The sequence below is a fragment of the Cydia pomonella genome, chromosome 3, assembly GCF_033807575.1.
Source record: "Cydia pomonella isolate Wapato2018A chromosome 3, ilCydPomo1, whole genome shotgun sequence".
Classification (NCBI taxonomy): domain Eukaryota; kingdom Metazoa; phylum Arthropoda; class Insecta; order Lepidoptera; family Tortricidae; genus Cydia; species Cydia pomonella.
This window is the reverse complement of record NC_084705.1, coordinates 25573361-25587935: the sequence shown is the minus strand read 5'-3', so window position 1 is coordinate 25587935 and position 14575 is coordinate 25573361. Positions and strand designations below refer to the sequence as shown.

At 34.3% G+C, this 14575-nt stretch overlaps 2 protein-coding genes across 2 annotated transcripts in view; both read left to right on the top strand.

The window, feature by feature from the left end:
* Positions 1 to 3772, top strand: part of LOC133516414 (glucose dehydrogenase [FAD, quinone]-like) — a 28411-nt gene extending 24639 nt beyond the window's left edge. The window contains exons 3-4 of the mRNA XM_061849340.1: positions 2155 to 2269; positions 2371 to 3772. Coding sequence (XP_061705324.1) covers positions 2155 to 2269; positions 2371 to 3699 — 1444 coding nt within the window. The 3' untranslated portion in view covers positions 3700 to 3772. The remainder of the gene's footprint in view (positions 1 to 2154; positions 2270 to 2370) is intronic.
* A 1501-nt stretch (positions 3773 to 5273) lies between these two features.
* LOC133516411 (glucose dehydrogenase [FAD, quinone]-like) lies at positions 5274 to 10579 on the top strand. Its single transcript, XM_061849333.1, has 4 exons — positions 5274 to 5397; positions 6018 to 6175; positions 6996 to 7110; positions 8297 to 10579. Exons 2-4 carry the CDS (start codon positions 6147 to 6149, stop codon positions 9611 to 9613), a joined length of 1461 nt encoding a protein of 486 aa, XP_061705317.1. The 5' UTR covers positions 5274 to 5397; positions 6018 to 6146; the 3' UTR covers positions 9614 to 10579.
* The last annotated feature ends 3996 nt before the right edge of the window (positions 10580 to 14575 follow it).

Genomic DNA, 14575 nt, shown 5'->3' with positions numbered 1-14575 from the left:
CACACACAATACCTATATTATTCATGCAGCTTACTTTAGTAAATGCTTACATTTAATTCATTTAATTTAACTAATAACTGTAACACATATTTTGAAAATGTTATGCTTTATTTTTATTATTTTTATGATATTAATTAAAACATTTCTATGTTTTCTCGGTTGGAGAAACAAGCTAGAATCTGTCCACGCTAAGTCCCCCGCATAGTTTTAACTGACATATTTTGATAGCGCATCTAGGGTTACTACTAAAGAGTGCCAAATCAGTGCAAACATAGCGTAGTTAAAAGCCAAACTAAATTATTAGATTAAGATATTTTAAGATGCGTCTGCTTAAACATGCTTCTCAAATGTCTATAACGAAAATTTAGAGTTAACAACCTTACAAAGAGAATAATTTATTTACGAATAATGAAAACTTATAAATAATATTTAAATATAAATAAATATTGTAGGACAAGTGTACACAGATCGACTTACTTAATCACAGAGTTATCTCAATAAGGCTTGTGTTGTAGGTATTAGACGACGATATATATATATATAATATATAAATACGTATATACATATAATATCCATAACTCAGAAATAAATATTTGTGATAAACACACAAATAAATGCCCTTCACAGAAATCGAAACCGGGATCTCCTGCTTCATAGTCAGGGTCACAACCAACTAAGCCAGGGAGGAGTTATAAAATTGAGCACTCCTTCAGAGATCGCTTATAAAAGTTACTTTTTTATTTAAGTGATAATCCTAGGAAGCCGTTTTGGTTTGAAACTGTTCCACTTTTAAGACTGCTCTGACCTACGAGTATCTATTCTAGTGGCGCCCTCATTAGGGGAATTATGTTTTCTAAAAACCAATAAATTTCTGTACAAATCAGTATAGTAAACACCTCTATAATGTAACAGGCACCAGTAATGGGATGGTAAGGACAAATCCTGTAAAACAAGAATTTAGTTAGCAACAGTTTTTAAACGCTGAAAACATTGAACCATAAACAAGATCCAGAGCTGCTTAAGTTTAATTTTTCATTGATATTTTGTTAGTTTGAAAACTAATGACGCCATACATCCCATGACTGGATCAAAAAACCATTGTTTTAATTGTTTAATAATATTGAAACCAATTGCAGTAGATTCCATTAAATAAATAGAAAACATAGAAGACGAATTGGACCTTCAACTTTTAAAGCATAAAGTGGTAAAAATTTTACACATGTCGGCGAGATATCACACATACTCCATTTTTTCTCGTAAATGTCCCATGATTGGTGCCGTTAACATGTATTTATTTTGTTGTTCTACTGATTCCCCAACTATTGATCTTTGTCACATATAGTTTTATTGGTAATGGTGGCCACATCGTCAAACCAAAAATTCTAACATTTTCAGAAGTATTCCAAAAGCAAGTAGCTTTCATGAACAACAAGTAACTTAATTAGAAAAAAATCCGATTGGTACACATATATTTGATATAGTCTTTTCACAGGTTTTCATTTGAAAAACCCTTTTTTTCATATGCGAGCGCCTTTTTCCAAATTTATATAGCCTATGTTACTACCACCATCATAATTCTGACAAATTCAACGACATAAACTGAAATAAATATCATATACTAAGAAAAAGTGACCAAGGCCTCCAGTGCCCCAGGCTAGAATATTTTCTGAAAATAGTTTAATTTGTTCTAATACTTATAATAGTAACTTCAACCACACCCAATATGTCAAAAACCGTCCAGCCGTTTGAGCTGCAGAGCGTGCCAAAGAAATGGCCATACATACATACATACGTTTGAAAACCATTACCCTCCTTCTGACGCAGTCAGGTAAAAATAGTGAGCTACTTCAATTCAGTTCAATCCTGTCGGCTGCTAGAAGGCAAATATGTATTGATCGATCTGTGGACTGAAATATTTCTATAAGTTTACTGTATAATTTATTAATTCATAGTAGTTAGTGACTAACTTTAAAACATAGTAGTTAGATTAATATTGCATTGACTAATTTGGACATTGCTCTAAAAAAGAATGTCGCATTTCTGAAATGTCTTGTAACACTCACTTTTTTTGTTTAAATTATTCTCATTAGAGCAATTCCAATCAGTTACAATTAATATTCTGACCAGTTTTTGATTATTATTTCATGTTTCTAGGGGAAAAACTATGGGTGGCTCGAGTGCGATAAACTACATGGTGTACATGAGAGGCAACAAAGCAGACTATGATGGATGGGCCACCGCTGGCAACCCGGGCTGGAGCTATCGAGAGGTTAGTTAAGATTTTAATAATTTCTGTCGCATGCATGCAAGAAGAAAAACTAAATTAAACTACAACTCTGACATACTGAAACTTACTTAATTTAATTTCAGGTGCTACCTTATTTCAAGAAAGCGGAGAACAACCAGGATATCGAGTCACACAACACACACTATCATTCTGTCGGCGGTCCGCTTAATGTAGAACGATTTCCATATATAGATAACAATGTTTTAATGTTAGTGGAGGCATTCAGAGAAAGAGGTCTGCCGATCACTGATTTTAACGGAGAACACCAATTAGGAACGGATGTAGCTCAGTCAACGTCACTCCACGGTAGAAGATTTTCCGTGAATGCCGCTTACATCAGACCTATACGACACATTAGACCAAATTTAAAAATAGAAAATCAGGCGTATGTCACTAAAATTATTATTAACCCTGTAACCAAAACAGCTATCGGAGTAGAGTATATCAAACATCACGCAGTATTCACTGTATATGCCGGTAAAGAGGTTATTGTAAGTTCAGGTCCAGTCAATTCCCCAAAGTTACTGATGCTTTCAGGCGTAGGGCCTAAAGAGCAGTTATCACATCATGGTATACCAGTATTATCTAATCTGAGAGTAGGTTATAATCTACAAGATCACGTTACGACCGATGCGTTAATTATTTCTCTTTCAAACAAAACGTCAACTCTAGTGGATGGTCAACAATTACTGAATGAGCTTTATGATTACTCTAGACAACATTTACATAAACACGGGCCTTTGGCATCTAGCAGTACGTTAAATGCCGTGGCATTTATAAAAACAGAATTTTCTGAACAAGGCTTGCCTGACATTCAATTTCATTTTGATGGTAGAGTTGTGGAAGAATTTTATGCCGATCCGCCATCATCCTTAGCAAGTAACATCTTTCCTTTGGCATTTTATAATGGATTAGCAGTGAGGCCCTTACTTTTGGTACCAAAAAGTAAAGGATACATAACCCTTAACTATACTGATCCTCTTTTCGGTTCACCACTTATATATCCCAGATTCTTTACCCACCGGCTTGACATAGATACGTTAGTATCTAGTATGAGGTTTGCTGTATCGTTGGAAGAGACTCCTGCGTTTAAACAAAGCGGCGCTTCTTTTGTAAGGATTCCCGTTCCTGGATGTGAAGGTTTCCTGTGGGGATCTAATGAGTATTTTACTTGTTTGTTAACACACTATACATCTACCATATATCACCCTGCCGGTACTTGTAAAATGGGTCCCAGTTGGGATACCGAGGCTGTAGTTGACAATAGACTGAGAGTGTATGGTATAAAGAGGTTAAGGGTCATAGATTCTTCAATTATGCCTCAGATTATTAGAGGAAATTTAAATGCACCTACAGTAATGATTGCGGAAAAAGCCTCTGATATGATTAAGGAAGATCATTTTTCATTTTAACTTATTTAAATTATAAGAATTATACAATAGAATAACTATGTACAAATTGAGAATTACATAAGATTTATAATGACTAGCGTTTTATTGTATTGGAATTATACATTAAAAATATTGGATAGGTATTTGTGAAAATAATTATAAAGTACATCTACTGTTACACAGCTAATGTATGATACCTACATATGTAAATTATTTAAAAATTAATTTATATTATCCTTATTTTATTATAATAATAGAAGTCACTGAAAAATATCAAGCACGTGAGTGGTTATAATATATGATTGGTATTTAAGCTCATATGTTTGGGATATGGACATTCTGTGAAAAGTTGTTTTGAGTTGTGCGATAGGTACTTTCATTAAATTAAAGAAACAAATATGTATACTGGTAACAAATCAGGCGTATGAACAGATAACGTCCGATAATAAAAAATAAACAATTAGACACAAAAATGTCTTATACCTGCAGTAGTAGATTTATTTACAAATTAATACTACTCCAATTACATGACGGCAATTACCAACGCACAGATACTTACTTAATGCGGCAAAATGAGGAGGAAATACAGTCAGCTTCTGCTCCAGAGATAGCTGACCCCCCTGGATAAACTTTGTTTGCAGCTGCAACTATCTCTGCAGCTGACTCTACTTATATTAATGTTTGGTATTTAAATCATTACAATAAAGCATCACATTCCTTTTTTATTAAGTATCACACAGTAAGAATGACTTTTATAATATGTACAAGTAATTAGAACATTGGTATCAAATAAATATATATTTTTATTGTAAAGCAATCAATTCGACATTTAACGTAGTTTAAAAAATAACTGCTTTATAAACTTGACTACTCATCATGATATAGATACAGTCAGCAATATTAAGCTTAGCACTCTTGCATAAAAATATGTATGATAAGCTAACCTAAGCTACTTTTGTTTACTGTACATAATTCAGGAATAATAAAATGTAGCTAATTTCTTTTTTTATCATACGAGTATATACCGTAACAGTAGTTTTTATCATGACCATTATAAAGACGCTACCGAAGCGTGAAGATAATACAAAATATCTACTGCCATAAAAACCGAAAGGAACAATGACACTTGTTTTTGTATGAATCCTCAATTGCACGGTCGTGCGAGTCGTCAAATATGCCGATTATGTGTAAATAGGACTTAGTGTTTCATTAAATGTGACGATGGCCTCTCAGTGGATACCACACGACATCAGCCAAATTTGCGCTAGAGCAACTGCACCGTTGACCCAGTGTTCAGAAACAGGATTTCTTTATTTAACACTTCTTGCACAGCTGTACGGCCATTCAGTAGATGATAAACCGTACTCTGGAAGGAACCCGTATGCTGATATGGCACTGTCCGACATTGGAACCAGTTCTTCAGAATCTACGGAAGAGCCATTAGATTCAAAGTCGTTGAATTTGAACGCAATAATATTACCACCTCCTTTAAACCCTATCTTGCAAAACATTAAAGCCAAAACTTGCGTTCCGCATGCGGTACACGTGAAAGTGGCGGTTGGGAAAAGAAAAAAGAAAATTAGGAAAAAAAGACCTCAACTGGTTGTAGTACCAGAAGACCCCCCATCACCACCAGGAGAATATGACTTCATCATAGTTGGTGCTGGATCGGCAGGGTGCGTACTTGCTAACCGCTTGTCCGAAATAAAAAATTGGAAGGTAAATAATCCAATATCATTATATTTGAAGTATTTTGAGGCCTAGTTTCACCTTAATTTTCATTATAAGATTAGATTTAAAAGTCATATACATCGTAAGACTAGATTGATTTAAGAAAGAGTATTCATAATACTTATTTAAAAAACACTAATACTGATGGATGAATGACATTTATTGCAGTTATTCCAATCATATCACCGCTAATAAATGTAATCACTTAAGAGTAATATCATTATTATTGATACTGCATGGTCTACATTACATAATACTTATTTAAAAAATACTAATACTGATGGATGAATGACATTTATTGCAGTTATTCCAATCATATCACCGCTAATAAATGTAATCACTTAAGAGTAATATCATTATTATTGATACTGCATGGTCTACATTACAAATAAGTAAGTACTAAATTCGTCTATAGGCACGACCAAGTTTAAATAGTAATGACCTTGTCTACAAAGGTAGTTTTCCTGGGTTCAATACCCGGAAAATAAGCGCATGTTCCTAAGTTCATTTATACCAGTAGATGAAGATAATATGCCTATTTCTGCACATGCTTTATTAAGGTTGATCTGTATGGTTTTGTCTCCCAATTTTTATTTATTTGTTCCTAGATCCTTCTTCTAGAAGCGGGCCCCGAAGAACCGAACGTGACTAGCGTTCCAGCGCTTTCACCGGTTCTAACATCTTCCAGTATCGACTGGGGCTACAACACGCAACCAGATGAGCTTTCATGTCGGGGGATGAAGGGACACATATGCCATTGGACTAGGTACGAATATCTACTCTTATTTATTATCTACATTATTTAATAGGTAGTATTCAATCATGTATTTTTTATGCTATAAATGCACATTTATGTAGATAAATCTTACCTTACCTAAAAAGACTGAACCCATCGTACTTACTTGAGAACTGTAAGAAAATCAAATATTTTTGTACAAAATAGTAGGTTGAGGCGAATAGGTTATTTTATTGTCAATAAATGTTTGATAAGCAATTTAAAAACAGCATTTTATTCTCAAAAGAACTGTATTAATTCGTTATTCAAGAACGAATAACATAAAAATTCAATTAATTCCATATTTGGCTGGAGTCGAATAGCTTCAAACAAGAACTGTATCAGAAAAACGTATTTACAATTGTGACAATGTTTAAGTTACAATCTCGAATCAACGTAGCAATAAATTGGCCTTAAAATGATATTTTACGCAATGTTTTTAAACTATTTTTTTTTTATAATGTCTTACTTCGTAAATGTATAAACAATAAGTTCTATTCGCTTGATCACATTCACATGTTCCAGTATGTACTTACTTCAAGAGAAAATAATAACAAAAGAAAATTATTAGTTAATCAACCAAAATTCTAAATAATGCTGTTTGGCTATCACAATAATAGCATAATTTGATTTTGATGACTTCACGGACTTTGGTTGCTCCGTTTTGTACTTTTCTTTAGTAAGTTGCTAACTGATTATATTTTTACCGCTTACGCTAGATATGATTTGGATATGAAGTTTTTTTGTATTAGATTGTTTAGTAAGTGCACTTTTAAACTTTCATTTTTTTTAAATACTTTAAAAATTTCAGAGGGAAATCCATGGGAGGCTCTAGTGCGGTAAACTACATGGTGTACATGAGAGGCAACAAAGCTGACTACGACGGATGGGCCGCGGCTGGCAACTCCGGCTGGAGCTATCGAGAGGTATTTTATTTAATCTTCTAAACAACTGTACAGGTCCAGATCACGCGAGGCTTTTGGCGGTCGGAGCCCGGGAAGCCGGCTACTGGCTACATGCCCATCCTTCACCTAATACTGGTACTTTCTTGGATCCGACCTCCCTAAGACTGGCGACTGGTTTGCGTCTCGGGGTTTCGGGATGCACGGCACATATATGCTCTTGTGGCACTGACGTGGACCAACTGGGACACCATGGATTATCTTGTCAAAAAAGTGCAGGTCGTTTTTCAAGACATCCGTCGCTTAATGACATAATTCGCCGATCTCTTGCCATCATCAATGTGTCTGCTTTTCTTGAGCCGACTGGCATTATCAGGGATGATGGCAAGAGGCCTGATGGGGTGTCCTTGGTTCCTTGGAGCTTGGGACGCATGTTAGTGTGGGATGCTACCTGCATAGATACACTGGCACCGTCCCACCTCGAACGGACTAATGTAAAAGCGGGCGCAGCGGCGGAAAACGCCGAAATTTTAAAACATAATAAATATAAGAGCCTCGGTAGAGAGTACCATTTTGTACCATTTGGCGTTGAAACTCTAGGTCCATGGGGTCCCGGCGCGCACAAGTTTTTTGGAGAAATCGCGAAACGTCTGGTTGACGTAATTGGCGACCGAAGAGCTGGCGGCTTCCTCGCACAACGTATCAGTATTGCGATACAACGAGGAAATGCCGCCAGCATCCTTGGTACAATGCCTCAAGGGCCTATTTTAGATACATATAAGCTAGTTATAGTAATCATCTGTATATATCCATTCTGTATATTGTTATAGTAAATAAAGATATGAAGTTTTTTATCTTCATTAAATAAGTAGGTGACATTGAATTGGCCATGTAGGCATGGAAAATGAATATATTCACTCAACATTAACTTTATTAAAAAAAATGAGTTTACTTAATGTGCATAATATGATGGTTATAGGAAAAAAAAGGAGACAAACTTACTATTAAAAATACTAAGCACTACCAACTTATCACCTTGTTTTAATTATAGAGACGTACTTGACTGTACTGATATAAATAGTTATATCTTGCATTTCTTTTGGTTTTCATTGATAAAAGTTGATGAAAGAAATCCAGTGAATCTTGGATTTAAGTCTTTGATCTTTTTTAACTTAGGTACATTTTATAAACTAATATTTATTTACCTCAGGTGCTGCCGTACTTCAAGAAAGCAGAGAACAATAGAAATCTTGAAGTATACGACAAAAAGTATCATTCTGAAGGCGGACCCCTGAATGTGGAAAGGTTTCCATATATAGACAATAATGTCTTAATGTTAGTCCAAGCATTCAGAGATAGAGGTCTACCGGTAACAGATTTCAATGGAGAAAACCAACTTGGAACAGATATAGCTCAGTCGACTTCACTGCATGGAAAAAGACTGTCCGTAAATGCAGCCTATATCAGGCCAATACGTCATATTAGATCTAATTTAAAAATAATAACGAAAGCATATGTAACTAAAATTATTATAAACCCGATTACTAAAGCTGCTGTTGGAGTAGAGTACATCAAAGATGGAGCGTTGTTAACCGCATATGCTTCTAAAGAAGTTATATCAAGTGCTGGTGCGATAAATTCTCCAAAGTTACTGATGCTATCTGGTGTAGGACCCACAGAGCATTTAACGAAACAGAATATAACAGTTTTATCTAATCTTTCAGTTGGCCACAACCTACAAGATCATGTCACAACTAACGCGTTGCTTATTGCTCTTACTAACAAAACTGCGGTTGATGGCCCGCAATTGCTAAATAACATTTATGAATATTATAAACAACCACCTCACAAGAATGGTTCTTTGGCTTCTACAAGTACTCTAAACGCAGTCGCCTTTATTAATACAAATTTATCGAAACAAGATTTGCCTGATATTCAGTTTCACTTTGATGGGAGGAATATCGAAGAATTATATGCTGATCCTCCGTCATCCATAGCAAGTAATATATTTCCCTTGGGGTATTATACTGGCTTATCAGTGAAACCTTTGTTATTGGTTCCTAAAAGTAGAGGGTACATAATGCTTAACCACACTGACCCTGTTTATGGTCCTCCGCTAATATATCCTAGATTCTTTACTGAACGAGAAGACTTAGAAGTTTTAATATCTGGAATAAAATACGCTACTACTTTAGAAGATACCCCAGCGTTTATAGAAAATGGTGCTTATTTTGTAAAGGTACCTATATCTGGATGTGAAAGTTTTAATTGGGGTACTAATGAATATTTCTCTTGTTTATTGACACACTATACGACTACTATATTTCACCCGGCTGGCACTTGTAAAATGGGCCCTAGCTCGGATACCGAGGCTGTTGTTGACGCAAGGTTAAGAGTGTATGGCGTTAATAAGTTAAGGGTGGTAGATTGTTCAATTATGCCGCAGATTATTAGAGGAAATTTAAATGCCCCTACAATAATGATCGCTGAAAAGGCCGCTGACTTACTCAAGGAGGAATATTGTTAAAAGTTAATCATGTTTCAAAATACGATTATTTCAAGCTGTCGTCAACTAAACCAATATTAAAGTTTTCATTGAAGGGATGTAGAAAACGTCCTATTTTGGTGCAAGTTGCAATTCGAGATAGTTTAAGAAATAGGTTACCAGTGTATTTTCTAGTCCAGATTTCTAACATAAATCACAGACTTGAGACTAGCTACCAGCTGGTGTAGTGGACAACACGAACGCATAATATGGCAAACAGGAAGTGTTACTGTAATTAAATCAATTGACAATTCTCAAGCTTTAAATTATTTAACTTTGCACCCTATCCCCCTTAGCACAAGTTCACTGCGATGCAAGATAATCTATCAGTCTAATGTTAACTGTCAATAACCAAATTTAAGCGGTGCACTATGGACCCATTTGAAATAAAATAAAATTTACAGCCTGAAAGGCAGAACTCGAAGAAATGATGTAATCGCCATCATTTCTTCCAGTGCAATTTGCAATACAACAATACGATTTACTCAAATCATTTATGACGGATTCCTTATTTGAGTATAGCAAAGCTTCAAACTTCTTAACTGCAAGCCGTTTCCAGGAAACATATCTGTAAAGTCTCTTTGCAGACTTTAACAAGAGATATACAATTAGAGCGTGCACGGTGCCGTGTGCGATTGTATTTTGTTTTATCTTGTTAGGAGTCGAGCTCGAAGTCCCTTCTTGCTTTTAGATCTTACGCAAGCGGAAAATGTCTTCTAAGTATGAAACTTATCTGTTTTTAACATAAAAGGCCTTACGCAATTAGTGACGAAGAATATCTGTTGTGTGCTGATATAGCAAGTTTCTTAATGAAGCTTATACCTTCATTATTTTGAACAGCAATTACAATACCAATTCTTAAAGTGGCCGTCTTGGTTATTTATATTCAAAAGCAAATATTTAAAAGAAAATATTAAAAATATACTAACTAGTTATAATCTAACCATTAAGAATATTAAATATCCTATATTTTTTGCACCTAGAATATCTATTATATTAGGTCATAGTTATGATTTATGACATTATGATTGTTAGATAATAATAAAGATAAAATAAAAAGTGTTTGATTATTTTCTCTTTTACATCTGAAATACTATTAATATTAACATACTATTAATATACGTTTATTTATTAATAAAATATAAGTATCGGCACCAAATTTTTAAAAATAATGTTTTTTTCGTACTAGTAAGTTCAAGTAATAGCAACTGCAAAATAAATAATTTGATAAAAACGTTATTTTTTTCGTGAATTTTAATAACATTCACATATTTATCATTGTGTGTACTGTGTAACAATAATAAATAATCTTTCACCTATATCACCCAATTAAGTAACTAATTGAGCACTTACACTCTTTAACGTATACAACGAGGAAGAAACTTTAGTTATAACCAGTATTAAAACACTAAGCATCTAACAATCAACTATTATTTATAGTTCTTTGATGAAGTTCCGTACTATAAAACGAGCGACCATTTTATATTGATCCGCCAATCATTTCCCGTATACCATAGAGAATATGAGGATTCTTAAGTTGGACGGGGCAAGAGAGGCCAGTTTAAAATGGTGATCATTTCAGAAGCTTGGAATTGTACGCGGTTTATGGAGGCAGATAATGGGGGTGCAGCAACGGCAGATGGGTCTTGAGTGAGGCCACAAAATGCGCGAATATAACTTTAACCCTTATCCGGCAGAAGTTTTGTACACCACTTGTCAACACAACGCACCTGTTAACTACATTAAAAATAGCAAAATACATAAAAAAGTATAGGTAATCGGTAAACAATGCACTGTCAGTTATAAGTTCCGGCACAAAAAAATTACTGATAAAAATTTCCTTTATTATTCACATATATATGTGGTTTAATAGTACATTATGATACAAGTGTGCTAAGTTGGTCATTACACACGAGCGATATTGTGCGCGCGAGCTGTAAGCGAGCGCGCAATAAGAAAGCCGATGTGGGTAATGACCAATGCACACGCATTTCATACGACGTTTTTCAACACACTTGCGTGGAAAAAACAAAACTTATAAATCAGATTTTTTTGTCAAAACAGTAAAGGTACCTACAATTTTCAAAATGGTGGCTTACAGTTCTAACATCGAATAATTGCACCAAAGAAATAGAAATAGAAATAGAAATCTTTATTGCGAAACCATGGTACATAATAGATGTTATATTAGAGTGTGAAAACACATGGCACCCTGTTAGGGCATTGCAAATAATCTTACATCTAGGTATTCTAGTTTCTATCATGTAATGTTCTTAATTAAATATAAACAACATTGTCTAAACTTATTAAAGAATGAACTAAGAATTAAATAGTCGTACCTAAATTAACATTTCAGTACACAAGGTGTTAATTAGGGATATATAATATGCAATAAGGGAATATCATTAGTAATTACAAAATAAAGTTATCTTCCATGAACTCTTGGACGGAATAGTATGCCTTCTCCATTAAAAATAATTTTAAATTTGATATGAATGACTTTAAATTTTCTATGTTTCTAATTTTGTTGGGCAGTTTGTTGTAAACCTGGATGGCCCTGAAATAAGGGCCTTTTTTGTAGATATCTAAAATTGGTTCCGGGGGTGAAAGCCAAAGCGTGCTGGGTTTGTAGGCACTTATTCGCCAGTTCATTGAATTAGCTAATAACACGTTTTCCAAGAAAGACTGGGCGTTTTCGCTGATTTTCCATTGAATAAAAGTTTCATATGCCGCCAATTATTTTTCACACGATTTTGATGGTAAAAAGCTATCGTTCTCGGCTCTTGCCTCTATTAGTATTACTGGCAGCGTCAATTGTATGTGTTCTTCATTTTCAATACTTGAAAATGACATGTTCGTCAATATATAAACTAAAAACATGCCAAACTATTCCAATTTTATGACAAATACGGAAAATGGTGGCGCGTTATTTTTTTTACGCACGATTCCAATGCGCACGCAAGGCAAAGGCGCGAACGAAATCGACAAACAGCCAATTAAAAAAAATTAAAAAGCTAATATTTTTGTTTTGTATTTCTATTCGACGGATGGAGATCAAATAAATTATGTTTGATGTGATAAAACCTCTTTGAACTAACATTTGAAACCTAATAGTTGGTTTTAAAAAAAAAAATTACTCGACCAAATTAAGAAGGCTCCGTTTCCATGCATATTATTTGCAATCAGTTCCCTTCTTAACTGAGTCGGATAATATAATGAAAAAGCCCAAGTGTTATAATATACTGAAAAAGCACGCGTGTTTAATATCTAGGATTATGAGCTAAACATCGGTGGAATAAAAACGTCGTTTTGAGCAAGTGTGTTGAAAAATATTTTAATAGTGAATCATTTACAATATAATTTACTGTCTTAGATTAACGTAATTTTATATTACATTTGGAAAATTATAAAAAGCAAGCCAAAAAACACGCTGAATTTTAAAGTCATTTTGATCCCTACTTATTTATTTATTTTTGTTTTTTAAAACTTTGCGTCGAGCTCGGCTGAATTTCACCTTCACATACAAAAAAAAGTTTCGTTCTCAAAATTTGGTCATGGGTAACACTTTAGAATCCGGTTTTTATTATTATATCCATTATTCCTACAATTGCTTGAATAATTTCCACTTAACAGAGCATTAATATGTGTTTCAATATTTTGTATTTATTTTGCATGCTCTGCCATTACACACCTCACATTGATAACTCCTCTCCGGATTATCTCATTCTTGATTCGTTATCGTACTTCAACTCTACTTCTCTCCCTAAAACCCATTGTGTATAGACTTTTCTTTAGAAATCTCTACCTCCCAAAAATTACCTTCTGTAATATTACGATTGTAATTATGACCAACTACAAAATATTATACTGACTGCGACAACACACATGAATTTAATATGTTAGTATGAACAATAGTTGTAGTATAAAGCGCCCTAAATAATTAACCCTCTACATCTCTAAGGATTTATTCTTTATCTATTTTATCTCTGACACTTAGAGACTTATACATCTCTAAAGAATTTTAGTATTTTATGGTTTTATTTTTTTATCATAGTTTTTTTTGTGTAATTTGACATTTAGAGACAGTATACATCTCTAATAAAGTATTTATTATTTCATAGATTCGATATTTGTAATTGTTTTTTTTTTTTTAATTTATTGTTTGTAAAAATGGACATGTAAAAGTGCCCCTGTGGCCTATTTGCTGAATAAATGTTTGATATTTGATATTTGATATTTGAAGTATTTATTTTTGTAAAATATGTATAAAACATGCTAAACATTGGCTGTTAATCCTGATTTTGTGCAACAAATAATAGACCGACTAATCGCCCTTTTTGCCGACTAGTCGCCGACTGATCTCCGACTACAAATGTGGCCGGATGTATTATAGTCGGTACATCCCTATTAAGTATATATTTCATGTATATCGGACTGACTAAATTGCTCCTGTATACTCGTATGTTTTACCAAATTTACTTGTTGTGTAAATGGGGTGGGAGGAGGTAACCCAAGCTGCCCAGGACCGGAGTCAGTAGGCGAAAATGGTTCGAGCCCTACACCCCAGCAGGGGGTATCATGGAAAGAAGAAGAAGACTTATTGTGTGGCAGTCCAATTTAAGCGTGTTTTGGAAAAACCATAATGTGCAAGCGGTGCGCCTTCCTGCTAGCCAGAGTCCGCTGCAGCACTAACCGGATCCTGAGCGCGTTCGCGGACCGCTGGGATTCTGCGTTGATGCGTCGATGGATCGCGCTCCACGTAGGTAGTTTATAAGTTTTTATTTGTAAATTTATTTATTATTATGATTTAAAAAATATTAACATTAGCTTATAAGTATCTTGATTGATTTTTTATGTTATTAACCATGCTATGGAACGTACACGTGTTCTGAAAGTACAGATTTGTCGGAAAACAAAATACAAAATAATGTTCTAATACAGTAG